At 44.8% G+C, this 19,096-nt stretch overlaps 1 protein-coding gene across 3 annotated transcripts in view; it reads left to right on the top strand.

The window, feature by feature from the left end:
- DPF3 (double PHD fingers 3) overlaps positions 1–19,096 on the top strand; it is a gene marked incomplete at both ends in the record, with an annotated part of 259,119 nt that overhangs the window by 171,136 nt on the left and 68,887 nt on the right. For all 3 annotated transcript variants that reach the window (XM_082618154.1, XM_082618156.1, XM_082618155.1), the window contains one exon: positions 8,360–8,497. In XM_082618154.1, the coding sequence (XP_082474280.1) occupies positions 8,360–8,497 (138 nt within the window). The remainder of the gene's footprint in view (positions 1–8,359; positions 8,498–19,096) is intronic.

Below are 19,096 nucleotides of genomic sequence, written 5' to 3'. Positions count from 1 at the left end.
CTTGGGGCTCAGTCTGATTCTGCACAAGAGTGGGGAGTGAGATTGCTGACATGATAAAGGGATAGCAGATGGTTCTAATACTTTATTTTCAGAATGTATCTTTCCCAACATTCTTTTCCTTGCAACTCCATCACCCCAGACATCAGAGGAGAAAGTACTAGTCCTCCCCACCCACTTCCCTTTAGGGTTTATTCCCTTTGCGGATCCACAGTGTTGACAATAGCCCCTGAAGTGGCTGAGGCTTACTGTGAGCCCTGCACTATGTTCAATGTATTCTCTTTTTTTTTTTTTTAACATGTTTATTGGAGTATAACTGCTTTACAATGGTGTGTTAGTTTCTGCTTTATAACAAAGTGAATCAGCTATATGTATACATATATCCCCATATCTCCTCCCTCTTGCATCTCCCTCCCTCCCACCCTCCCTATCCCATGCCTCTAGGTGGTCACAAAGCATGGAGCTGATCTCCCTGTGCTATGCGGCTGCTTCCCACTAGCTATCTATTTTACATTTGGTAGTGTATATATGTCCATGACACTCTCTCACTTTGTCACAGCTTACCCTTCCCCCTCCCCATATCCTCAAGTCCATTCTCTAGTAGGTCTGTGTCTTTATTCCCATCTTACCCCTAGGTTCTTCATGACCTTTTTTTTTTTTCTTAGATTCCATATATATGTGTTAGCATACGGCATTTGTTTTTCTCTTTCTGACTTACTTCACTCTGTATGACAGACTCTATGTCCATCCACCTCACTACAAATAACTCAGTTTCGTTTCTTTTTATGGACAAGTAATATTCCATTGTATATATGTGCCACATCTTCTTTATCCATTCATCTATTGATGGACACTTAGGTTGCTTCCATGTCCTGGCTATTGTAAATAGAGCTGCAGTGAACATATTGGTACATGACTCTTTTTGAATTATGGTTTGCTCAGGGCATATGCCCAATAGTGGGATTGCTGGGTCATATGGTAGTTCTATTTGTAGTTTTTTAAGGAACCTCCATACTGTTCTCCATAGTGGCTGTATCAATTTACATTCCCACCAACAGTGCAAGAGGGTTCCCTTGTCTCCACACCCTCTCCAGCATTTATTGTTTGTAGATTTTTTGATGCTGGCCATTTTGACCGGTGTGAGATGATATCTCATTGTAGTTTTGATTTGCATTTCTCTAATGATTATTGACGTTGAGCATTCTTTCGTGTGTTTGTTGGCAATCTGTATATCTTCTTTGGAGAGATGTCTATTTAGGTCTTCTGCCCATTTTTGGATTGGGTTGTTTGTTTTTTTGATATTGAGCTGCATGAGCTGCTTGTAAATTTTGGAGATTAGTCCTTTGTCAGTTGCTTCATTTGCAAATATTTTCTCCCATTCTGAGGGTTGTCTTTTGGTCTTGTTTATGGTTTCCTCTGCTGTGCAGAAGCTTTGAAGTTTCATTAGGTCCCATGTGTTTATTCTTGTCTTTACTTCCATTTCTCTAGGAGGTGGGTCATAAAGGATCTTGCTGTGATTTATGTCATAGAGTGTTGTGCCTATGTTTTCCTCGAAGAGTTTGATAGTGTCTGGCCTTACATTCAGGTCTCTAATCCCTTTTGACTTTATTTTTGTGCGTGGTGTCAGGGAGTGCTCTAATCTCATACTTTTACAGGTCCCTGTCCAGTTTTCCCAGCACCGCTTCTATGTATTCTCTCACATAGCCTTACAGCTGTGCAGTAGGTGTGCTGTCATGATCATCCTCGTTTTCCAGAGAGGATGCTGAGGCACAGAGAGATTTAGCTACTCACCCACGGTCACAGTCAGTCAGCAACGGAGCTGGGATTTGAACCCAGGCAGTTTGGATCTAGCCTACCCACGCATCAATACAGAGCCTGCCTCTCTGAAGGGAGGGTCGACCCAGAAGAAGGGCCAGAGCTGTTGATGGCACTAAAATGACCACTGCTGAGTGGCTAACCCCTCTGGCCAGGCTTCCTAGTTACCTCAGAGGGAAATTTTGCCCTCGACTAGAGCTGGCTGGGTCCTGCATTCCCTGTGGCAGCTCTTACACGGTCAAGGTGGCTGTTTGGAATAACTTAGTCCCAGATCTCCACCCCCTGCCCCAAATGGTTTCCAAGGCCAGATGCATAATGTATAGGGCCCAGTGCAAAATGCAAATGAGGGCCCCTTTGTTTCATAGTATTAAAAATTTCAGGATGGCAGGAGCAAGGCGTTAACTAGGTGTGGGACCCTCCCGAACCCAGGACCCTGTCTGAGTGTACAGGTCACACGTCTACGAAGCTGGCTCACAAGTGTTCAGAGTGGCAGGGAGATGTGATGAAATACATCTAGAAGGTGAGACAGTGCTACATTTTCCTTCTCTTCCAAACCAGTCAAAGCAGGATTTCCAAGGCGTTTCTTTTCATCACAATGTAGCCGTCTGACCCAGATGCACTTCAACCAAAATAAATCTTAGAAATCTCTCGTCCCTAGGATGAAGTCATTTGAAGGACTGGGACTTGGGTCAGCAGCTTTGTTTTGGGGTCAGGCATCTTGCTCCATGAACTCCAATCTCTCCTACTCCTGCCTCTCAAACTCCCCTCCCTCCCGCCTCCTTCCCTTTAGCCTAAGAGCCTGCTCAAGATCTGTTCTGTTAAAGGACTGTCCCCACGCAGCCTCCCTGGACTCTGCAGTCCCATCTGCAGTCCCATCTGCCCACCAGCTGACTCTTTCCCCTTCCACAGCCATGCTGGAAGGAATGGTCTGTCAGCCCCATCACCACTTCCTCATTCCCCAAAGCATCCCAGCTTCCTGTAGCCTTGCGTCATCCTACTCGAGGTTGTGGATTCCCTGCTCACTCAGGTGACCTGCTAATTGCCAAGCCCAGTGCTGTCTTCTGAGTCTCCAGCCTTCTTGGCCCTTCTGGGGCCAAGACGTTATCCTGACGTTATCTGCCTCTGTAAAATGGGGATGCGTGTGGCTGTGAGCTGATTTACTTGAAGCACCAGAACAGGCCTGGCACATGGTACATGCTCAGTAGCTGTTAGCAGGGGCCGTGACTGGTGGTGTCATCGTTTCTGTCACCTGGAAGTCCTGCTCCTCTGGCTTATGTTGCTCACTCCTTTGTGAGTGTTTCTTAAAAATTTTAAATCGGTTTCTCTTTCTTCACCAGACTCTTTAAGATACCTGTGTTTTCTGAGTTCTCTCCTATGTCCTTTCTTCTTTCTCTCCTCCTTCTCTCCTGGCACTTTTCTCTCCATATCCATCACTTCCACTGCCACCTGGCCACTCCAACATCCACATCTCTTTCCCAAGTGCCAGGTGTATAAGCCAACCCCAGACTGAACTCATTCCCTTCCTTCTTTAAATCTGATTTTCCTCCTACGCGCTTCCACCCAGTTGCCCAAGTCAGAAACCTAGGTATTTTTATTGCTTCCCTTAGCTGACATCGAGTGCAGGCCCCAAGCTTATCACTGGGGCTGCAACAGTGTGGAAACACACAGGGCCTGCCACGCTTGCTGCTGGTGGGAGAGACACATATTGATACACGACTAGTCCTGGGAAGGTAACACACCAGTGTCCTAATTGTGATTGGAAAGACTTGAGAACAGAAGGATTGTGAAGCGTTAATCAGGCAAAGTGGGGCTGCGGGACATTCTGGGCAGAGGGAAGAGCTTGTGCAAAGGCTCTGTGGTGGAAAGAAAAATGTTTAAGAAACGAAAGGGCCAGTGGGCAGGAGGGCTGGGAAGGAGGCAGAGGTGGCTTCAGGTGAGGCTGGGGGGCTGGATGGGGGCTGGATGGCGCGTGGCCAGGAAGGCCGAGTTCGTGGAAGTCATTTTGCGCTGCTCCTTTCTGCTGACTCCCACCCGCTCCTCCTTCTACCAGATTCTCTCTAACCTCTCTCCTACCCCAAAGTCCTCATTGTTCACCCACGGAAAATTAAAGGAGCCTATTGCCCCCTCCAAATCCATCTTCTGCACTATAACCTTAAGCAGTATTTCTAAAATGTAAATCTGATTAAGTTGGTCCTCGGGATACATGCAGTCCTCCCCCGACTTCCCACTGTCGGGATAAAGTCCTGCCCGCCTTCCTCTCCTTAGTCCCCCTCACACCCACCTGGATGCCCCCTTCCCACTGGCTTTACTGAATATCCTGCAGTTCCCCAAAGGTGCTGGCGGGATGGGCTTTGGCGCCCGCGTGCCCTCCTCCTTTGTCTGCCTGGTGATGTCCTGCTCTCTCAAAAGCTGCAGCTCATCCACCTGCTCTGGGAAGCCATCCCCCTGCCCCACTTAAGCCCGTGAGCGGGCCCCTCCTCTTTGCGGGGCACAGGCTCGCATTGGTGCATTTATCCCACCTCCCTCCTTCCTAGTTGACGTGTGTATCTCCTCTGCTAGACTTCGGACTCCTGGAGGGAGGGGACTGGGGCTCATTTGTCTTTGTCCTCTGGTGCTTCAAGGCTGGGTACACATTAGGTGTTTAATAAATGTTTCCTTGAAGACCTGGTGATGCAGGAATGACATGATATAAGCAGGTGGTGAAAAATGAAGCTCCACCTGGAAAGCTCTGCATACAGGGATTGTGGGTAAGGGGTCTGGCTTCCAGGGCCACCGTGTGCTGTCCGCTTCTGTTTCCTCTGATAACTGAACACAGGTCTCAGGGCTGCCTCCTGCTGTCCCCCGCTGCCACCTCCATCCATCCAGAAGGGCAGGCACACTCAGGGCGGGCAGAGTCAAGCCTCAATATATTCAATCTTCTAGCAGAGTGGTTCTCAAACTGTAGTGTGTATCGGAATCACCTGCAGCCCCCGTTAAAACACAGATTGCCTGGCCCTACCCCGAGACTTTCTGCTTCGGTAGGTCTGGGGTGGAGCCCAAGAAACTGCATCTCTAACAACTTCCCAGGTGATGCTGATGGGGCTGGTCTGGTGACTACTCTTTGAGAATCTCTCTTCTAGCAAAAGGATCTGCTCTAAACCTTTCTATGGTATTGGGGAAGAAGATATGGGAAGCTTTTTGCTTGGGTTTGGTTTTGTAGGTTTTAAGAACTATTAGTGTGAGATTCATGTGGATAGATGGAGCCAATTCTACACACTTACCTCCTCCCCCATCTCCTTGCTTTCCTACAAAACGTTTCTGTGTTCACTCATCAACTATTCAATGGGTATGTTTTGAAGGTGTAAAATGTGCATGGCAACACGGCAGGTGGAGTTGTTGACATCAAGATGAAATCGATATGACACTGTCCTTAAGAGAGGTCCTCCAGTGCCGTCATAACTATAATTCAAGGAGGTCAAAGAAGAAATGCCTGCTCGGGTGGGTAGTGAGTTCTCCATCAGTGGAGCTGTTCCAGGAAGGCATCTAGAGTGTTCGTGGGAATAAAACAATTTGATAGTCAGTTAGACCAGGATCTTAAGATCCTGGAATTCTGTGATTAAGGAAGACGGTAGTAATTGACACAACAAAATGAAACAAATAAAATACTGTGGAGTGTGCAGTGGGGAGATCTGCAGAGGCAGCTGAGGCTTCCCCATATAAATACTGACATTATTGGCCTTATTTTTAATAAATGTTTATTCCTCACCAGCAATATTCCTTGTAATGAAATGAATTCATATCCAGTGACCCCATAATTTGCTGTTTATTGACCTTAGATCATTTAAAAGTTAAATAGAAAAAGCCACAAGCAGGCCCACGGTGTGCCTCAGGGGTCTCCTTAGGTCCCACTTCCTGAGTCAAATGGAATTGAGTTGTGTAGTAACATATTATTATTATTATTATTTGCAATATTTACGAGAGAGAGAGAGAGAGGGAGAGAGAGGGAGAGAGGAGCCAATTGTAGGACTTGAATTTATCGTCACTAGGTCACCAGCTTGGTCACCAACTTGATCACCAACTTGAATTTCAGACTCTCACCTTCTTAAGAAAGTCTAACCAATTCCCAGATTCCATAGGAGAGGTAAGGGTCAAAGTCCCTCTTTCAAGGAGGGTCCAGCACTTAAGATGTGGTAGACCACACTGAAGCCCCTTGCCCCTCACTACTGTTTATTGAGCATCTATTAGGTGTTGGGTACTGAGATACTTTACAAATATTATTTATAATCCCTCAAGGTAAGTAATACCATCATCATTTTCAGATTTAAAAAAAGGCACAGGGCTTCCCTGGTGGCACAGTGGTTGAGAATCTGCCTGGCAATGCAGGGGACACGGGTTCGAGCCCTGGTCTGGGAAGATCCCACATGCCACGGAGCAACTAGACTCGTGAGCCACAACTACTGAGCCTGCACATCTGGAGCCTGTGCTCCGCAACAAGAGAGGCTGCGACAGTGAGAGGCCCGCGTACCGCGATGAAGAGTGGCCCCCACTCACTGCAACTAGAGAAAGCCCTCGCACAGAAACGAAGACCCAACACAGCCAAAAAAAAAAAAAAAAAAAAAAAGGCACAAAGAGATTATGCATCTTGTCCAATTTCACACAGAACTCCTTAATTCATTTTTGGAAGTCAGCATAACTATACAATTGAAAATCATGGTAAAAGGTCCAAAATTATTTATCTATCTCAAGTCTGAGTATAGATGCAAAATGCAAAATTAGAAAGTAGAATGCAGCAGTGTATCAAATAGATAATACACCCTGACCAAATGGGGTACATTCTAGGAATGCAAGAATGGCTCAGTAGTAGGAAGCATTAGGAAATCAACATAATTCACCATATCAGCAAACTAAAAGAGAGTCATGTACTAGTAGATGCTGAAAGGACAGCTGGTAAAATTCTCCTGTAATAAAACTCTAACTCAGGAATAAGAAGAACTACTTAAACTTGATAAAGACTAAAAACTAGCTACATATATCATTCTAAACAGTGAACCACTAAATCCAATTTCACGACAATTGGAAAAGCTTGCTTTTGCTATTTTAAAATATTGTCTTGGTGATTCTTACAAATGAATTAAGCTAAGAAGACACAATAGTTTATATATATATATGAGAAAGAAGAGATGACATTATCCATTTTTGCCAATGGTTATAATACCTGAAAAACCTAAGAGAATCTAGTAAGAAAGGAAACCCCACCAGAAATAATAAGGTTAGGGGGTAAGAGGGGTGGGTAACAGCTCTTCTCTATACTGTGGAGGTCATGCAGCTGGTCAACTTTGGCACCTGGAAGTGGGATTTGAACCCATGTCTGATGATGAAGTCTGTACTCTTTCCACCTTGTGAAGTGTTTACACTCACTGCTATAACCCAGTCACGTGAAGGGAGAGTCTCTTAAAGCTGGCAACCTCAGCTACTCCAGCAGATCCGGTGGGGTTTGCTCTGCTGGGGAGAGGTGGGGACAAGATGAGAGGGTTGGCATGAGATTTTTACTGGAAGACCCTTGTGGCTTCTGCTACCAACAGTTCCATCCCTCCACGGGCTGAGATATTGGGCTTTGTGACAGGGAGGGTGGTGGCAGTGGTCTAGTCTTAGCCATTTAGGTACTGAGCAGCCAACCAAGGGAGCTGCCCCTTTCTTCTTCTTGGGTCCAAGAAATCATATTTGTGTGGCTTGTTGCCCTTGTCTCCTACTGTCCACCTGAGAGGCAGTGCCTGCCAGGACACATTTTTAGAGATTCGGGGTATCAGAGGCTTCCCGGGCCATCAAGGGCACAAGCTCTTGGTTGCAACATCTACCAAGGATGCCTCAGATTCATAGTTTTAATGATGGAAGTGGAATGTGTTTTTCTGGCACAGAATCACTGGGTGATAGATCAAAAATATGATCCATATAAAGCTTTTGTACTTCATACAGAGTCAACCACAGGGTGGTGGAAGGAGTACTGCACAGGAATCCAGGAGACCCGGGTTCCAGTGGCTCTGCCACAACTAGCTGTGTGTTCCCAGGCAAATCACTTAAGCTTGCTGGGCCTCACTTGCTTCATCTGTGCCATGGGATGTTGGACTAAATAGACTCCCAACGCCTTTTAACTTCAAAGTTATAATAATACTTATCACCCTTACCACTGTTCTAAGTGCTTTGCATAGAGGTTAACTCATCATGACAACCGAAGAGCTAAGTACTACTATTATGCTTATTTTCCCTCTGAAGAAACTGAGGCACATAGAGTGCAAGTGACTTTCCCAGGGTCTCACAGCTAGGAAATGATGGCGCTCGTAACACAGTTCAACTTCCGTCTTCTATGGTTTTTCTTTACCTGGGTCCATGTTGTTGCAGCGGTGCTGGTGCTGGGGTGAGGGTGGGGGGTGTTGGGATTGGGAGACACTTTCTGGGGGAAGCCCAGCTCTGGGGTTGATGGATGGGAGTCACTGCCTGGGAGAATGATGACCGTGGCTGCAGAGGTTGCTAACATTTGCGTTTTCCCTTCCTTTCCTCTTTTCCTCTCTAGTCTGTGGCAAGCGCTATAAAAACCGGCCGGGACTCAGCTACCACTACGCTCACACTCACTTGGCCAGCGAGGAGGGGGATGAGGCCCAAGACCAGGAGACCCGGTCCCCACCCAACCACAGAAACGAGAACCACAGACGTGAGTTCCCAGCTGTTGGGTTGGGGGAGTGATGAGGTGGGTGGGCAGGGCTATGGAGCATTCCTTTTTGTTCCCCTCGGGCATCTTCTGGTGGCACCTGTTGATTGGTCTCAAGGACCTGTGGTGAGTTGGCTATTTCAGCCCAGCCCCAGATGCCCCTGTGGGTCAGCTGAGCCTGAAGCTTAGAGTGAGCCGGGCAGGGGTGGCACACCCAGCTCTGTTCCCAGAGGATGGGAGGTAAGTGTTAAGGCGGAAGAGAAACATCCTTACCTGGCCATTGTCAAATGCCAGACCTGCTACTCTTTTCCCTCAGCTCCAGAAGATCCATTCACAGCTGCTAACCTGAGGTGGGCAAAGCCGTGGGGTGTGTCAGTTCAGACAGACATTCCAAATGTCTCCTTGGCCACCGAGAGACATAGAATATTCTTGCTTCATTGTCTTGGCTCTTATAGGGTCACACTTTTGGTAAGGGCTCTCCTGCCTTAGAAATACGGCCCTGGAGCCTCCATGCTCTTCGCTTGAGCACTCAGTCAGCAAACATGATCTGGGTATACTTGTCACTTGGGATGTTGGTCTCTGAAGACCCAAAATGATCCTGAAGATTTGTGTTTCCATTTCTATTCTTTCTTTCCTTCCTCAACTTCCAGTTATGAATTAGGGAGTCACAAAGGGCTTAGCATTCACCATGTGAGTTCCCTCTACAACATTCCTTATGGTTTCTGGACCAACCCAAAATCAGAATGGGATGGGATAATGGGATCTTCAGGGCTTGCTTCAAGATGTGGGTCATTCTAGGATCATGGGATGAAGAATAACTGTGGACATGGCATGTGTTTGCTTTTTCTTTTTTAACATCCTTATTGGAGTATAATTGCTTTACAATGGTGTGTTAGTTTCTGCTGTATAACAAAGTGAATCAGCTACACGTATACATATATCCCCATATCCCCTCCCTCTTGCATCTGCCTCCCACCCTCCCTATCTCACACCTCCAGGTGGTCACAAAGCACTAAGCTGATCTCCCTGTGCTATGTGGCTGCTTCCCACTAACTATCTGTTTTACATTTGCTAGTGTATATATGTCCATGCCACTCTCTCAATTTGTCCTAGCTTACCCTTCCCCCTCCCCATGTCCTCAAGTCCATTCTCTATGTCTGTGTCTTTATTTCTGTCCTGCCCCTAGGTTCTTCAGAACCATTTTTTTTTTTAGATTCTATATATATATGTGTTAGCATACGGTATTTGTTTTTCCCTTTCTGACTTACTTCACTCTTAATGACTGACTCTAGGTCTATCCACCTCACTACAAATAACTCAATTTAGTTCCTTTTTATGGCTGAGTAATATCCCACTGTATATATGTGCCACATCTTCTTTATCCATTCATCTGTTGATGGACACTTAGGTTGCTTCCATGTCCTGGCTATTGTAAATAGAGCTGCAATGAACACTGTGGTACATGACTCTTTTTGAATTATGGTTTTCTCAGGGTATATGCCCAATAGTGGGATTGCTGGGTCATGTGGTAGTTCTATTTGTAGTTTTTTAAGGAACCTCCATACTGTTCTCCATAGTGGCTATATCAATTTACATTCCCATCAACAGTGCAGGAGGGTTCCCTTATCTCCACACCCTCTCCAGCATTTATTGTTTGCAGATTTTTTGATGCTGGCCATTCTGACAGGTGTGAGGTGATACCTCATTGTAGTTTTGATTTGCATTTCTCTAATGATTAGTGATGTTGAGCATCCTTTCATGTGTTTGTTGGCAATCTATATATCTTCTTTGCAGAAATGTCTGTTTAGGTCTTCTACCCATTTTTGGATTGGGTTATTTGTTTTTTGGATATTGAGCTGCATGAGCTGCTTGTATATATTGGACATTAATCCTTTGTCAGTTGCTTCGTTTGCAAATATTTTCTCCCATTCTGAGGGTTGTCTTTTTGTCTTGTTTATGGTTTCCTTTGCTGTGCAAGAGCTTTTAAGTTTCATTAGGTCCCATTTGTTTATTTTTGTTTTTATTTCCATTTCTCTAGGAGGTGGGTCCAAAATGATCTTGCTGTGGTTTATGTCATAAAGTGTTCTGCCTATGTTTTCCTCTAAGAGTTTTATAGTGTCTGGCCTTACATTTAGGTCTTTAATCCATTTGTTTTTGTGAGTGGTGTTAGGGAGTGTTCTAATTTTATTCTTTTACATGTAGCTGTCCAGTTTTCCCAGCACCGCTTATTAAAGAGGCTGCCTTTTCTCCATTGTATATTCTTGCTTCCTTTATCAAAGATAAGGTGACCATATGTGGGTTTATCTCTGGGCTTTCTATCCTGTTCCATTGATTTATAATTCTGTTTTTGTGCCAGTCCCATACTGTCTTGATTACTGTAGCTTTGTAGTATAGTATGAAGTCAGGGAGCCTGCTTCCTCCAGCTCTATTTTTCTTTCTCAAGATTTCTTTGGCTATTCGGGGTCCTTTGTGTTTCCATACAAATTGTGAAATTTTTTGTTCTATTTCTGGGAAAAATGCCATTGGTAGTTTGATAGGGATTGCATTGAATCTGTAGATTGCTTTGGATAGTATAGTCATTTTCACAATGTTCGTTCTTCCCATCAAAGAACATGGTATATCTCTCCATCTCTTTGTATTATCTTTATTTTCTTTCATCAGTGTCTTATAGTTTTCTGCATACGGATCTTTTGTCTCCTTACTAGGTTTATTCCTAGGTATTTTATTCTTTTTGTTGCAATGGTAAATGGGAGTGTTTCCTTAATTTCTCTTTCACATTTTTCATCATTAGTGTATAGGAATGCAAGAGATTTCTGTGCATTAATTTTGTATCCTGCTTCTTTACCAAATTCATTGATTAGCTCTAGTAGTTTTCTGGTAGCCTCTTTAGGATTCTCTATGTATAGTATCATGTCATCTGCAAACAGTGACAGCTTTACTTCTTCTTTTCCGATTTGGATTCCTTTTATTTCTTTTCCTCTCTGATTGCTGTTGCTAAAACTTCCAAAACTATGTTGAATAAGAGTGGTGAGAGTGGGCAACCTTGTCTTGTTCCTGATCTTAGAGGAAATGGTTTCAGTTTTTCACCATTGAGAACGATGTTGGTTGTGGGTTTGTCATATATAGCCTTTATTATATTGAGGTAAGTTCCCTCTATGCCTACTTTCTGGAGGGTTTTTATCATAAATGGGTGTTGAATTTTGTCAAAAGCTTTTTTTGCATCAATTGAGATGATCACATGGTTTTTATTCTTCAATTTGTTAATATGGTTTATCACATTGATTGATTTGCATATATTGAAGAATCCTTGCATTCCTGAGATAAACCCCACTTGATCATGGTGTATGATCCTTTTAATGTGCTGTTGGATTCTGTTTGCTAGTATTTTGTTGAGGATTTTTGCATCTATTTTCATCAGAGATATTGGCCTGTAGTTTTCTTTCTTTGTGACATCTTTGTCTGGTTTTGGTATCAGGGTGATGGTGACCTCGTAGAATGAGATTGGGAGTGTTCCTCTCTCTGCTATATTTTGGAAGAGTTTGAGAAGGATAGGTGTTAGCTCTTCTCTAAATGTTTGATAGAATTTGCCTGTGAAGCCATCTGGTCCTGGGCTTTTGTCTGTTGGAAGATTTTTAATCACAGTCTCAATTTCAGTGCTTGTGATTGGTCTGTTTATATTTGCTATTTCTTCCTGGTTCAGCCTTGGAAGGTTGTGCTTTTGTAAGAATTTGCCCATTTCTTCCAGGTTGTCCATTTTATTGGCATATAGTTGCTTGTAGTAATCTCTCATGATCCTTTGTGTTTCTGCAGTGTCAGTTGTTACTTCTCCTTTTTCATTTCTAATTCTTTTGATTTGAGTCTTCTCCCTTTTTTTTTCTGATGAGACTGGCTAATGGTTTATCAATTTTGCTTATCTTCTCAAAGAACCAGCTTTTAGTTTTATTGATCTTTGCTCTCATTTCCTTCATTTCTTTTTCAATTATTTCTGATCTGATCTTTATAATTTTTTTCCTTCTGCTAACTTTGGGGTTTTTTTGTTCTTCTTTCTCTAATTGCTTTAGGCGTAAGGTTAGGTTGTTTAGTTGAGATGTTTCTTGTTTCTTGAGGTAGGATTGTATTGCTATAAACTTCCCTTTTAGAACTGCTTTTGCTGTATCCCATAGGTGTTGGGTAATCGTGTTTTCATTGTCATTTGTTTCTAGGTATTTTTTGATTTCCTCTTTGATTTCTTCAGTTATCTCTTGGTTATTTAGTAGTGTATTGTTTAGCCTCCATGTGTTTGTATTTTTTACAGGTTTTTCCTGTAATTGATATCTAGTCTTATAACGTTGTGGTTGGAAAAGATACTTGATATGATTTCAATTTTCTTAAATTTACCAAGGCTTGATTTGTGACCCAAGGTATGATTTATGCTGGAGAATGTTCCTTTGGCACTTGAGAAGAAAGTGTATTCTATTGTTTTTGGATGGAATGTCCTATAAATATCAATTAAGTCCATTTTGTTTAATGTGTCATTTAAAGCTTGTATTTCCTTATTTATTTTCATTTTGGATGATCTGTCCATTGGTGAAAGAGGGGTGTTAAAGTCCCCTACTATGATTGTGTTACTGTCGATTTCTCCTTTTATGGCTGTTAGTATTTGCCTTATGTATTGAGTTGCTCCTATGTTGGGTGCATAAATATTTACAATTGTTATATCTTCTTCTTGGATTGATCCCTTGATCATTATGTAGTGTCCTTCTTTGTCTCTTGTAATAATCTTTATTTTAAAGTCTATTCTGTCTGATATGAAAATTGCTACTCCAGGTTTCTTTTGATTTTCATTTGCATGGAATATCTTTTTCCATCCCCTCACTTTCAGTTTGTATGTGTCCCTAGGTCTGAAGTGGGTCTCTTGTAGGCAGCATATATATGGGTCTTGTTTTTGTATCCATTCAGCCAGTCTATGTCTTTTGGTTGGAGCATTTAATCCATTTACATTTAAGGTAATTATTGATATATATGTTCCTATTACCATTTTCTTAACTGTTTTGGGTTTGTTATTGTAGGTCTTTTCCTTCTCTTGTATTTCCTGCCTAGAGAAGTTCCTTTAGCATTTGTTGTAAAGCTGGTTTGGTGGTGCTGAATTCTCTTAGCTTTTGCTTGTCTGTAAAGGTTTTAACTTCTCCGTCAAATCTGAATGAGATCCTTGCTGGATAGAGTAATCTTGTTTGTAGTTTTTCCCCTTTCATCACTTTAAATATGTCCTGCCACACCCTTCTGGCTTACAGAGTTTCTGCTGAAAGATCAGCTGTTAAGCTCATGGGATTCCCTTGTATATTATTTATTGCTTTTCCCTTGCTACTTTTATTTTTATTTTTTATTTATTTTATTTTTTTGCGGTATGCAGGCCTCTCACTGTTGTGGCCTCTCCCGTTGCGGAGCACAGGCTCCGGATGTGCATGCTCAGCGGCCATGGCTCACGGGCCCAGCCTCTCTGTGGTATGTAGGATCTTCCCGGACTGGGGCACGAACCCGTGTCCCCTGCATCGGCAGGTGAACTCTCAACCACTGCGCCACCAGGGAAACCCCTCCCTTGATGCTTTTAATATTTTTTCTTTGTATTTAATTTTTGATAGTTTGATTAATATGTGTCTTGGCATGTTTCTCCTTGGATTTATCCTGTATGGGACTCTCTGCGCTTCCTGGACTTGATTGACTATTTCCTTTCCCATATTAGTGAAGTTTTCAATGATAATCTCTTCAAATATTTTCTCAGTCCCCTTTTTTTTTCTTCTTCTTCTTCTGGGACCCCTATAATTCGAATGTTGGTGCATTTAATGTGTCCCAGAGGTCTCTGAGACTATCCTCAATTCTTTTCATCCTTTTATCTTTATTCTGCGCTGCGGTAATTATTTCCACTATTTTATCTTCCAGGTCACTTATCCGTTCTTCTGGTTCAGTTTTTCTGCTATTGATCCCTTCTAGAGAATTTTTAATTTCATTTTTTGTGTTGCTCATCATTGTTTGTTTGCTCTTTAGTTCTTCTAGGTCCTTGTTAAACGTTTCTTGTGTCTTCTCCATTGTATTTCCAAGATTTTGGATCATCTTTACTTCATTACTCTGAATTCTTTTTCAGGTAGACTGCCTATTTCCTCTTCATTTGTTTGGTCTGGTGGGTTTTTACCTTGCTCCCTCATCTGCTGTGTACTTCTCTGTCCTCTCATTTTCCTTAACTTACTGTGTTTGAGGTCTCCTTTTCACAGGCTGCAGGTTCGTAGTTCCCATTGTTTTTGGTGTCTGCCCCCAGTGGGTAATGTTGGTTCAGTGGGTTGTGTAGGCTTCCTGGTGGAGGGGACTGGTGCCTGTGTTCTGGTGGATGAGCCTGGATCTTGTCTTTCTGGTGGCAGGACCGCATCCAGTAGTGTGTTTTGGGGTGTCTGTGAACCTATTATGATTTTAGGCAGCCTCTCTGCTAATGGGTGGGGTTGTGTTCCTCTCTTGCTAGTTGTTTGGCGTGGGGTGTCCAGCAGTGGATCTTGCTGGTCATTGAGTGGCGGTAGGTCTTAGTGTTGAGATGGAGATCTCTGGGAGTGCTCTCGCCGACTGATATTACAAGGGGCTGGGAGGTCTCTGGTGGTTCAATGTCCTGAAATCGACTCTGCCACCTCAGAGGCTCGGGCCTGACACCTGGCCGGAGTACCAAGACCCTGTCAGCTACATGCTGGGTCATCCTGGAGAAGATGGACTGAAACCAGGAGAAAGCTAGAGGATGGGAGACCTGTCAGAAGGCTTGTTTGATGAAATCAGGCCCAGGGTGGTGACATTCTGTACCCAGGCTCTACTCGTGAGGGGGAAATGGGTGCCTCGGGAAGCCGAGCACATGCTTTCACAGCCGAGGCGCATGTGGGTGTGGATTCATGCCATGTGTTTTTAATTTTGCTCAAAGGATTTTGTGATCGGTGCTCTTAAATTGAACAATTCAGTGTAATTCAAGGGATCAGACCTTTAATAATATTTAGACTCTAGGGTTTGAAGGTGATTCCTGTGCATTTCAGTCAATCAACTCAATCAGCTGATGTCAATTGGCTGCCTTCACCAAATATTTGAAACAGTGAACACACCTTGGCCAAAACCTTTCTTTGGATTCGTGTGGGTTTTCCCCTAATCCCCACCCCAACTTTCCCCCTGTAGCATTGCCTCCTGTCTTAGTTTCCTTGGCTGCTATAACAAAATACCAAAGACTGACTGGCTTAAAGAATAGAAATTTGTTTTCTCACAGTTCTGGAGGCTGGAAGTCCCAGATCAATGTGCCATCAAGGTTAGTTTCCTCAGAGGCCTCTCTCCTTGGCTTGCAGGCGTCTGCCCTCTTGCTACCTCTTCACATGGTCATCCCTCTGTGCACGTGTACTTCCAAAGTCTCTTTGTGTGTCCAAATTTCCTCTTCCCTTTTTTTTAAAAAAATAAATTTATTTATTTTATTTTTGGCTGCATTGGGTCTTCATTGCTGCATGCGGGCTTTCTCTAGTTGCGGCGAGCGGGGACTACTCTTCATTGCAGTGCACTGGCTTCTCAATGCGGTGGCTTCTCTTGTTGCAGAGCACAGACTCTAGGCACGCAGGCTTCAGTAGTGTGGCACGTGGGCTCAGTAGTTGTGGCTCATGGGCTCTAGAGTGCAGACTCAGTAGTTGTAGTACACGGGCTTAGTTGCTCCGTGGCATGTGGGATCTTCCCGGACCAGGGCTTGAACCCATGTCCCCTGCATTAGCAGGTGGAGTCTTAACCACTGTGCCACCAGGGAAGTCCCCAAATTTCCTCTTTTTATAAGGACACCAGTCAGATTGGATTAGGGCCCATTCTAACAGTCTCATTTTAACTTTTGCTCTTTCATCACCTCTTTAAAGGCCGTAGATCCAAATATAGTCATATCCTGAGGTTTGGGGGGGCACAGTTCAGGCCATAACACCTTCTTTAATTCTTGCTCTCTTTCAAGGTTCAAGCCTTTCATGTGACAGACCCTTTGTTTTCTTACCAACTACTGTCATCTGGACAGAACCTGAAAAGCAGGCGGGAGGTGCCCACCTCCCTGTGCCAGCTTCTGAATAACTGTGATGCTGAGGTCTCTACCTGCCCCCTGGGGAGAAGTTCCCTTGGTCCAGTCACCCTTGTCTTCCAGAAAGCAAAATGTATTGACCTGTACTGGTCAGCTGGTTTTTGCGTTTCCCTGTCTCTCCTCTCATCCCTTCTCTTATTTAAGTGGCGAAGGCATAGCTATAGTCTCATGCCGTGAGGAGTCTGAGAACGATCTCCTTTGATTTGGGTTGCTGTCTGGAAGCTGTTTACTAGTGATGGTTGCTCTCTCTAAAGTATTTATTAGCTTGGTATTATTTCTCACTTCCCCCAGTGCTGGCTTATCTCCTTTACATCTCTTCTCAAATGTCAGTCCGTTTTGTCTCTGTGTATAGGTGCTTTCCTCGAGCTGTGGGGTTTGCAGTGCTTCTCTTTGGTCTGGGTCTCCTTCATGTGTGTGCACAGTGATAATAGCCACAGAGGAAGGTTCCTTGTGACCCCCAAGTATACTGCGGACCCCAGTGGATTCAGGGGGTCTCTTCCTTAGGCATTCCTGTGGGCCCCTCCTGCCTGTCTGTTGACTTCCAAGATGGGCACTGGCCCCTATTTTTCTCTGTCCACCAGGATCTCCTCACGCAGTCTTGTGGGTCAGTGTCTTCTGTCTCTTCATGTCTTCACCGTGAGGCCAGACAGCCTTGCTTAGGGAGGAAGCTGCATCTTTTCTCCTGGATGGAGATGCATCCCTAAGTATCTGGCCGTGTGTCCTCCTCTCTCTGTGGGTGTGCCAGTGAGCACTGTCACTCCAGCCCCCCTCGCCTCCCCTTCCCCTCTCCCTGCTGATGAGAAATTGGGTTCTTCATGAAGGATCATCCGACTACCCAAGGGATTTAAACTGCATAGAGGACTTCCCTGGCGGTTCAGTGGTTAAGACTCTCCACTTGTACTGCAGGGGACATGAGTTCGATCCCTGGTTGGGGAATTAAGATCCCGCATGCTGCGCGGTGAGGCCACACACACACACACACACACACACACACAAAGCTGCATAGAAAAGAATAGCTGCACCTGGGCTCATCTGGGGTCTTCTCACACGAGGAAGGTTCCAGAACCCTCACAAACACCATTTTAACGACATCTCCTCATGAGGCCTCTGAGAAGTCTGTGATTAGCTCTAATTTTACTAGCGGGGAGGGTGCAGCAGAAAGGCCCTCAGTGTCCACAGAAGCCCTCCCTTTCCTCTTCCCCAATTTCTCTGGACAAACCCAGGAGACAGCGGCTTTTCCCAGGGTCCCTGCATCACAAACACCACCAATCTGTTTGCTTCTCTGAATGTGCGCTCTGTTCCCTCCCACATGCCCCTGGTGAGCCGCCCCCCAACCGTTTTCTCGTGAGTGCTAATTGCCAGCATCATTAATAGCCAGTCATTAGCTACTCCCACTGTTTGGGGTGGGGGTGGGCTCCCATCCATCCTGCCCCTAAATGCCATTGGGGCTCTGTGGTGAATTGAATGTGACAGCTCTGCAGCATCCTAAGGTCTCCGCTTTGTGATCCTCCCTTGGCAAGGCTTTTGGAGTGGGGGAGGGAGGCAAGAGAGCTTAATGCAAGAGGCTAATCTGCAGTTCCCCCAGGAAAAGTTCCGGATGCCAGTGAGGTGGGAATGCTGACTTTTCCCTCTTGAGAAGAGCTGCAGCGGGACCCCCGCTGCTTGTGAGCACAGGCCTACGGGAAAAATAGCCCTACAGACTCGGGAGTTGTCAATGTCACGGGCATCTGCGTTTGTACCACCTGCAGCAGTAGAGACCTTTTGACTTTGGTCCTCCTGCTGTCCCTTGCTGCATCCCCCCGGCTGTGTCTCCAGCAAAGCCCATTGCTCATCCTTGCTCCCGCTGCTGCTGAAAGGGCAGAGCGGAGTGCTGGAGCCAGCACTGACTGCCCCCCGCCCCTCCACCCCCCAACCATGCTGCCAGCTCCGCACTCCACTGCCATTCCTGCCATCCGCCGCCCCCTCCCAGCTGATGTTCTCCCGCCTTTGTTCCTCTCCTAGTCTCTCATTTTCTCCTGAATATACACTGTTTGTCTCCTTGGTAGGTTTGTCCTCTTTCCTTTGTGTCCTGACCTCTCTGTCTCAACTCCAGGCAGCCCGGGGATGCTTGGAGCTCAGACACTCCTGCTTGGGAGATAGGATTTTCTGATGGGGTCTTCCCTGTGGGAGGTTGGATTCTTCTTCTTTCTTCTGTTTCTCTGACCACGTTCATCTGCTTTCTACAAATGAAATCACTGTGTGTGTGCACATGTGTGTATACGTGCATACATATAGATACACACACACACAGGCTACATATATACGAATAAAAGGAGGGAGGGTTTGGACAGGTTAGGACTCTGAGAGCTGCCACTCAGAGGCATCCTGTCATGACTCCTTAAATGTCACTTTGGTAAACAGGGTAGCAGAAAGAGCACTAGGTTAGAATTCAAAACTCCTTTGACACAGGCTCACAATGTCAAAGCTCTTCTTGAATTTCTTTTTACCTTCTCTGCACAGTGAAAATCTAT

Source organism: Mesoplodon mirus, assembly GCF_964341445.2.
Source record: "Mesoplodon mirus genome assembly, chromosome: 4".
NCBI classification, from domain to species: domain Eukaryota; kingdom Metazoa; phylum Chordata; class Mammalia; order Artiodactyla; family Ziphiidae; genus Mesoplodon; species Mesoplodon mirus.
The sequence above is the reverse complement of the archived record's forward strand: the minus strand, read 5'-3'. Positions and strand labels throughout refer to the sequence as shown.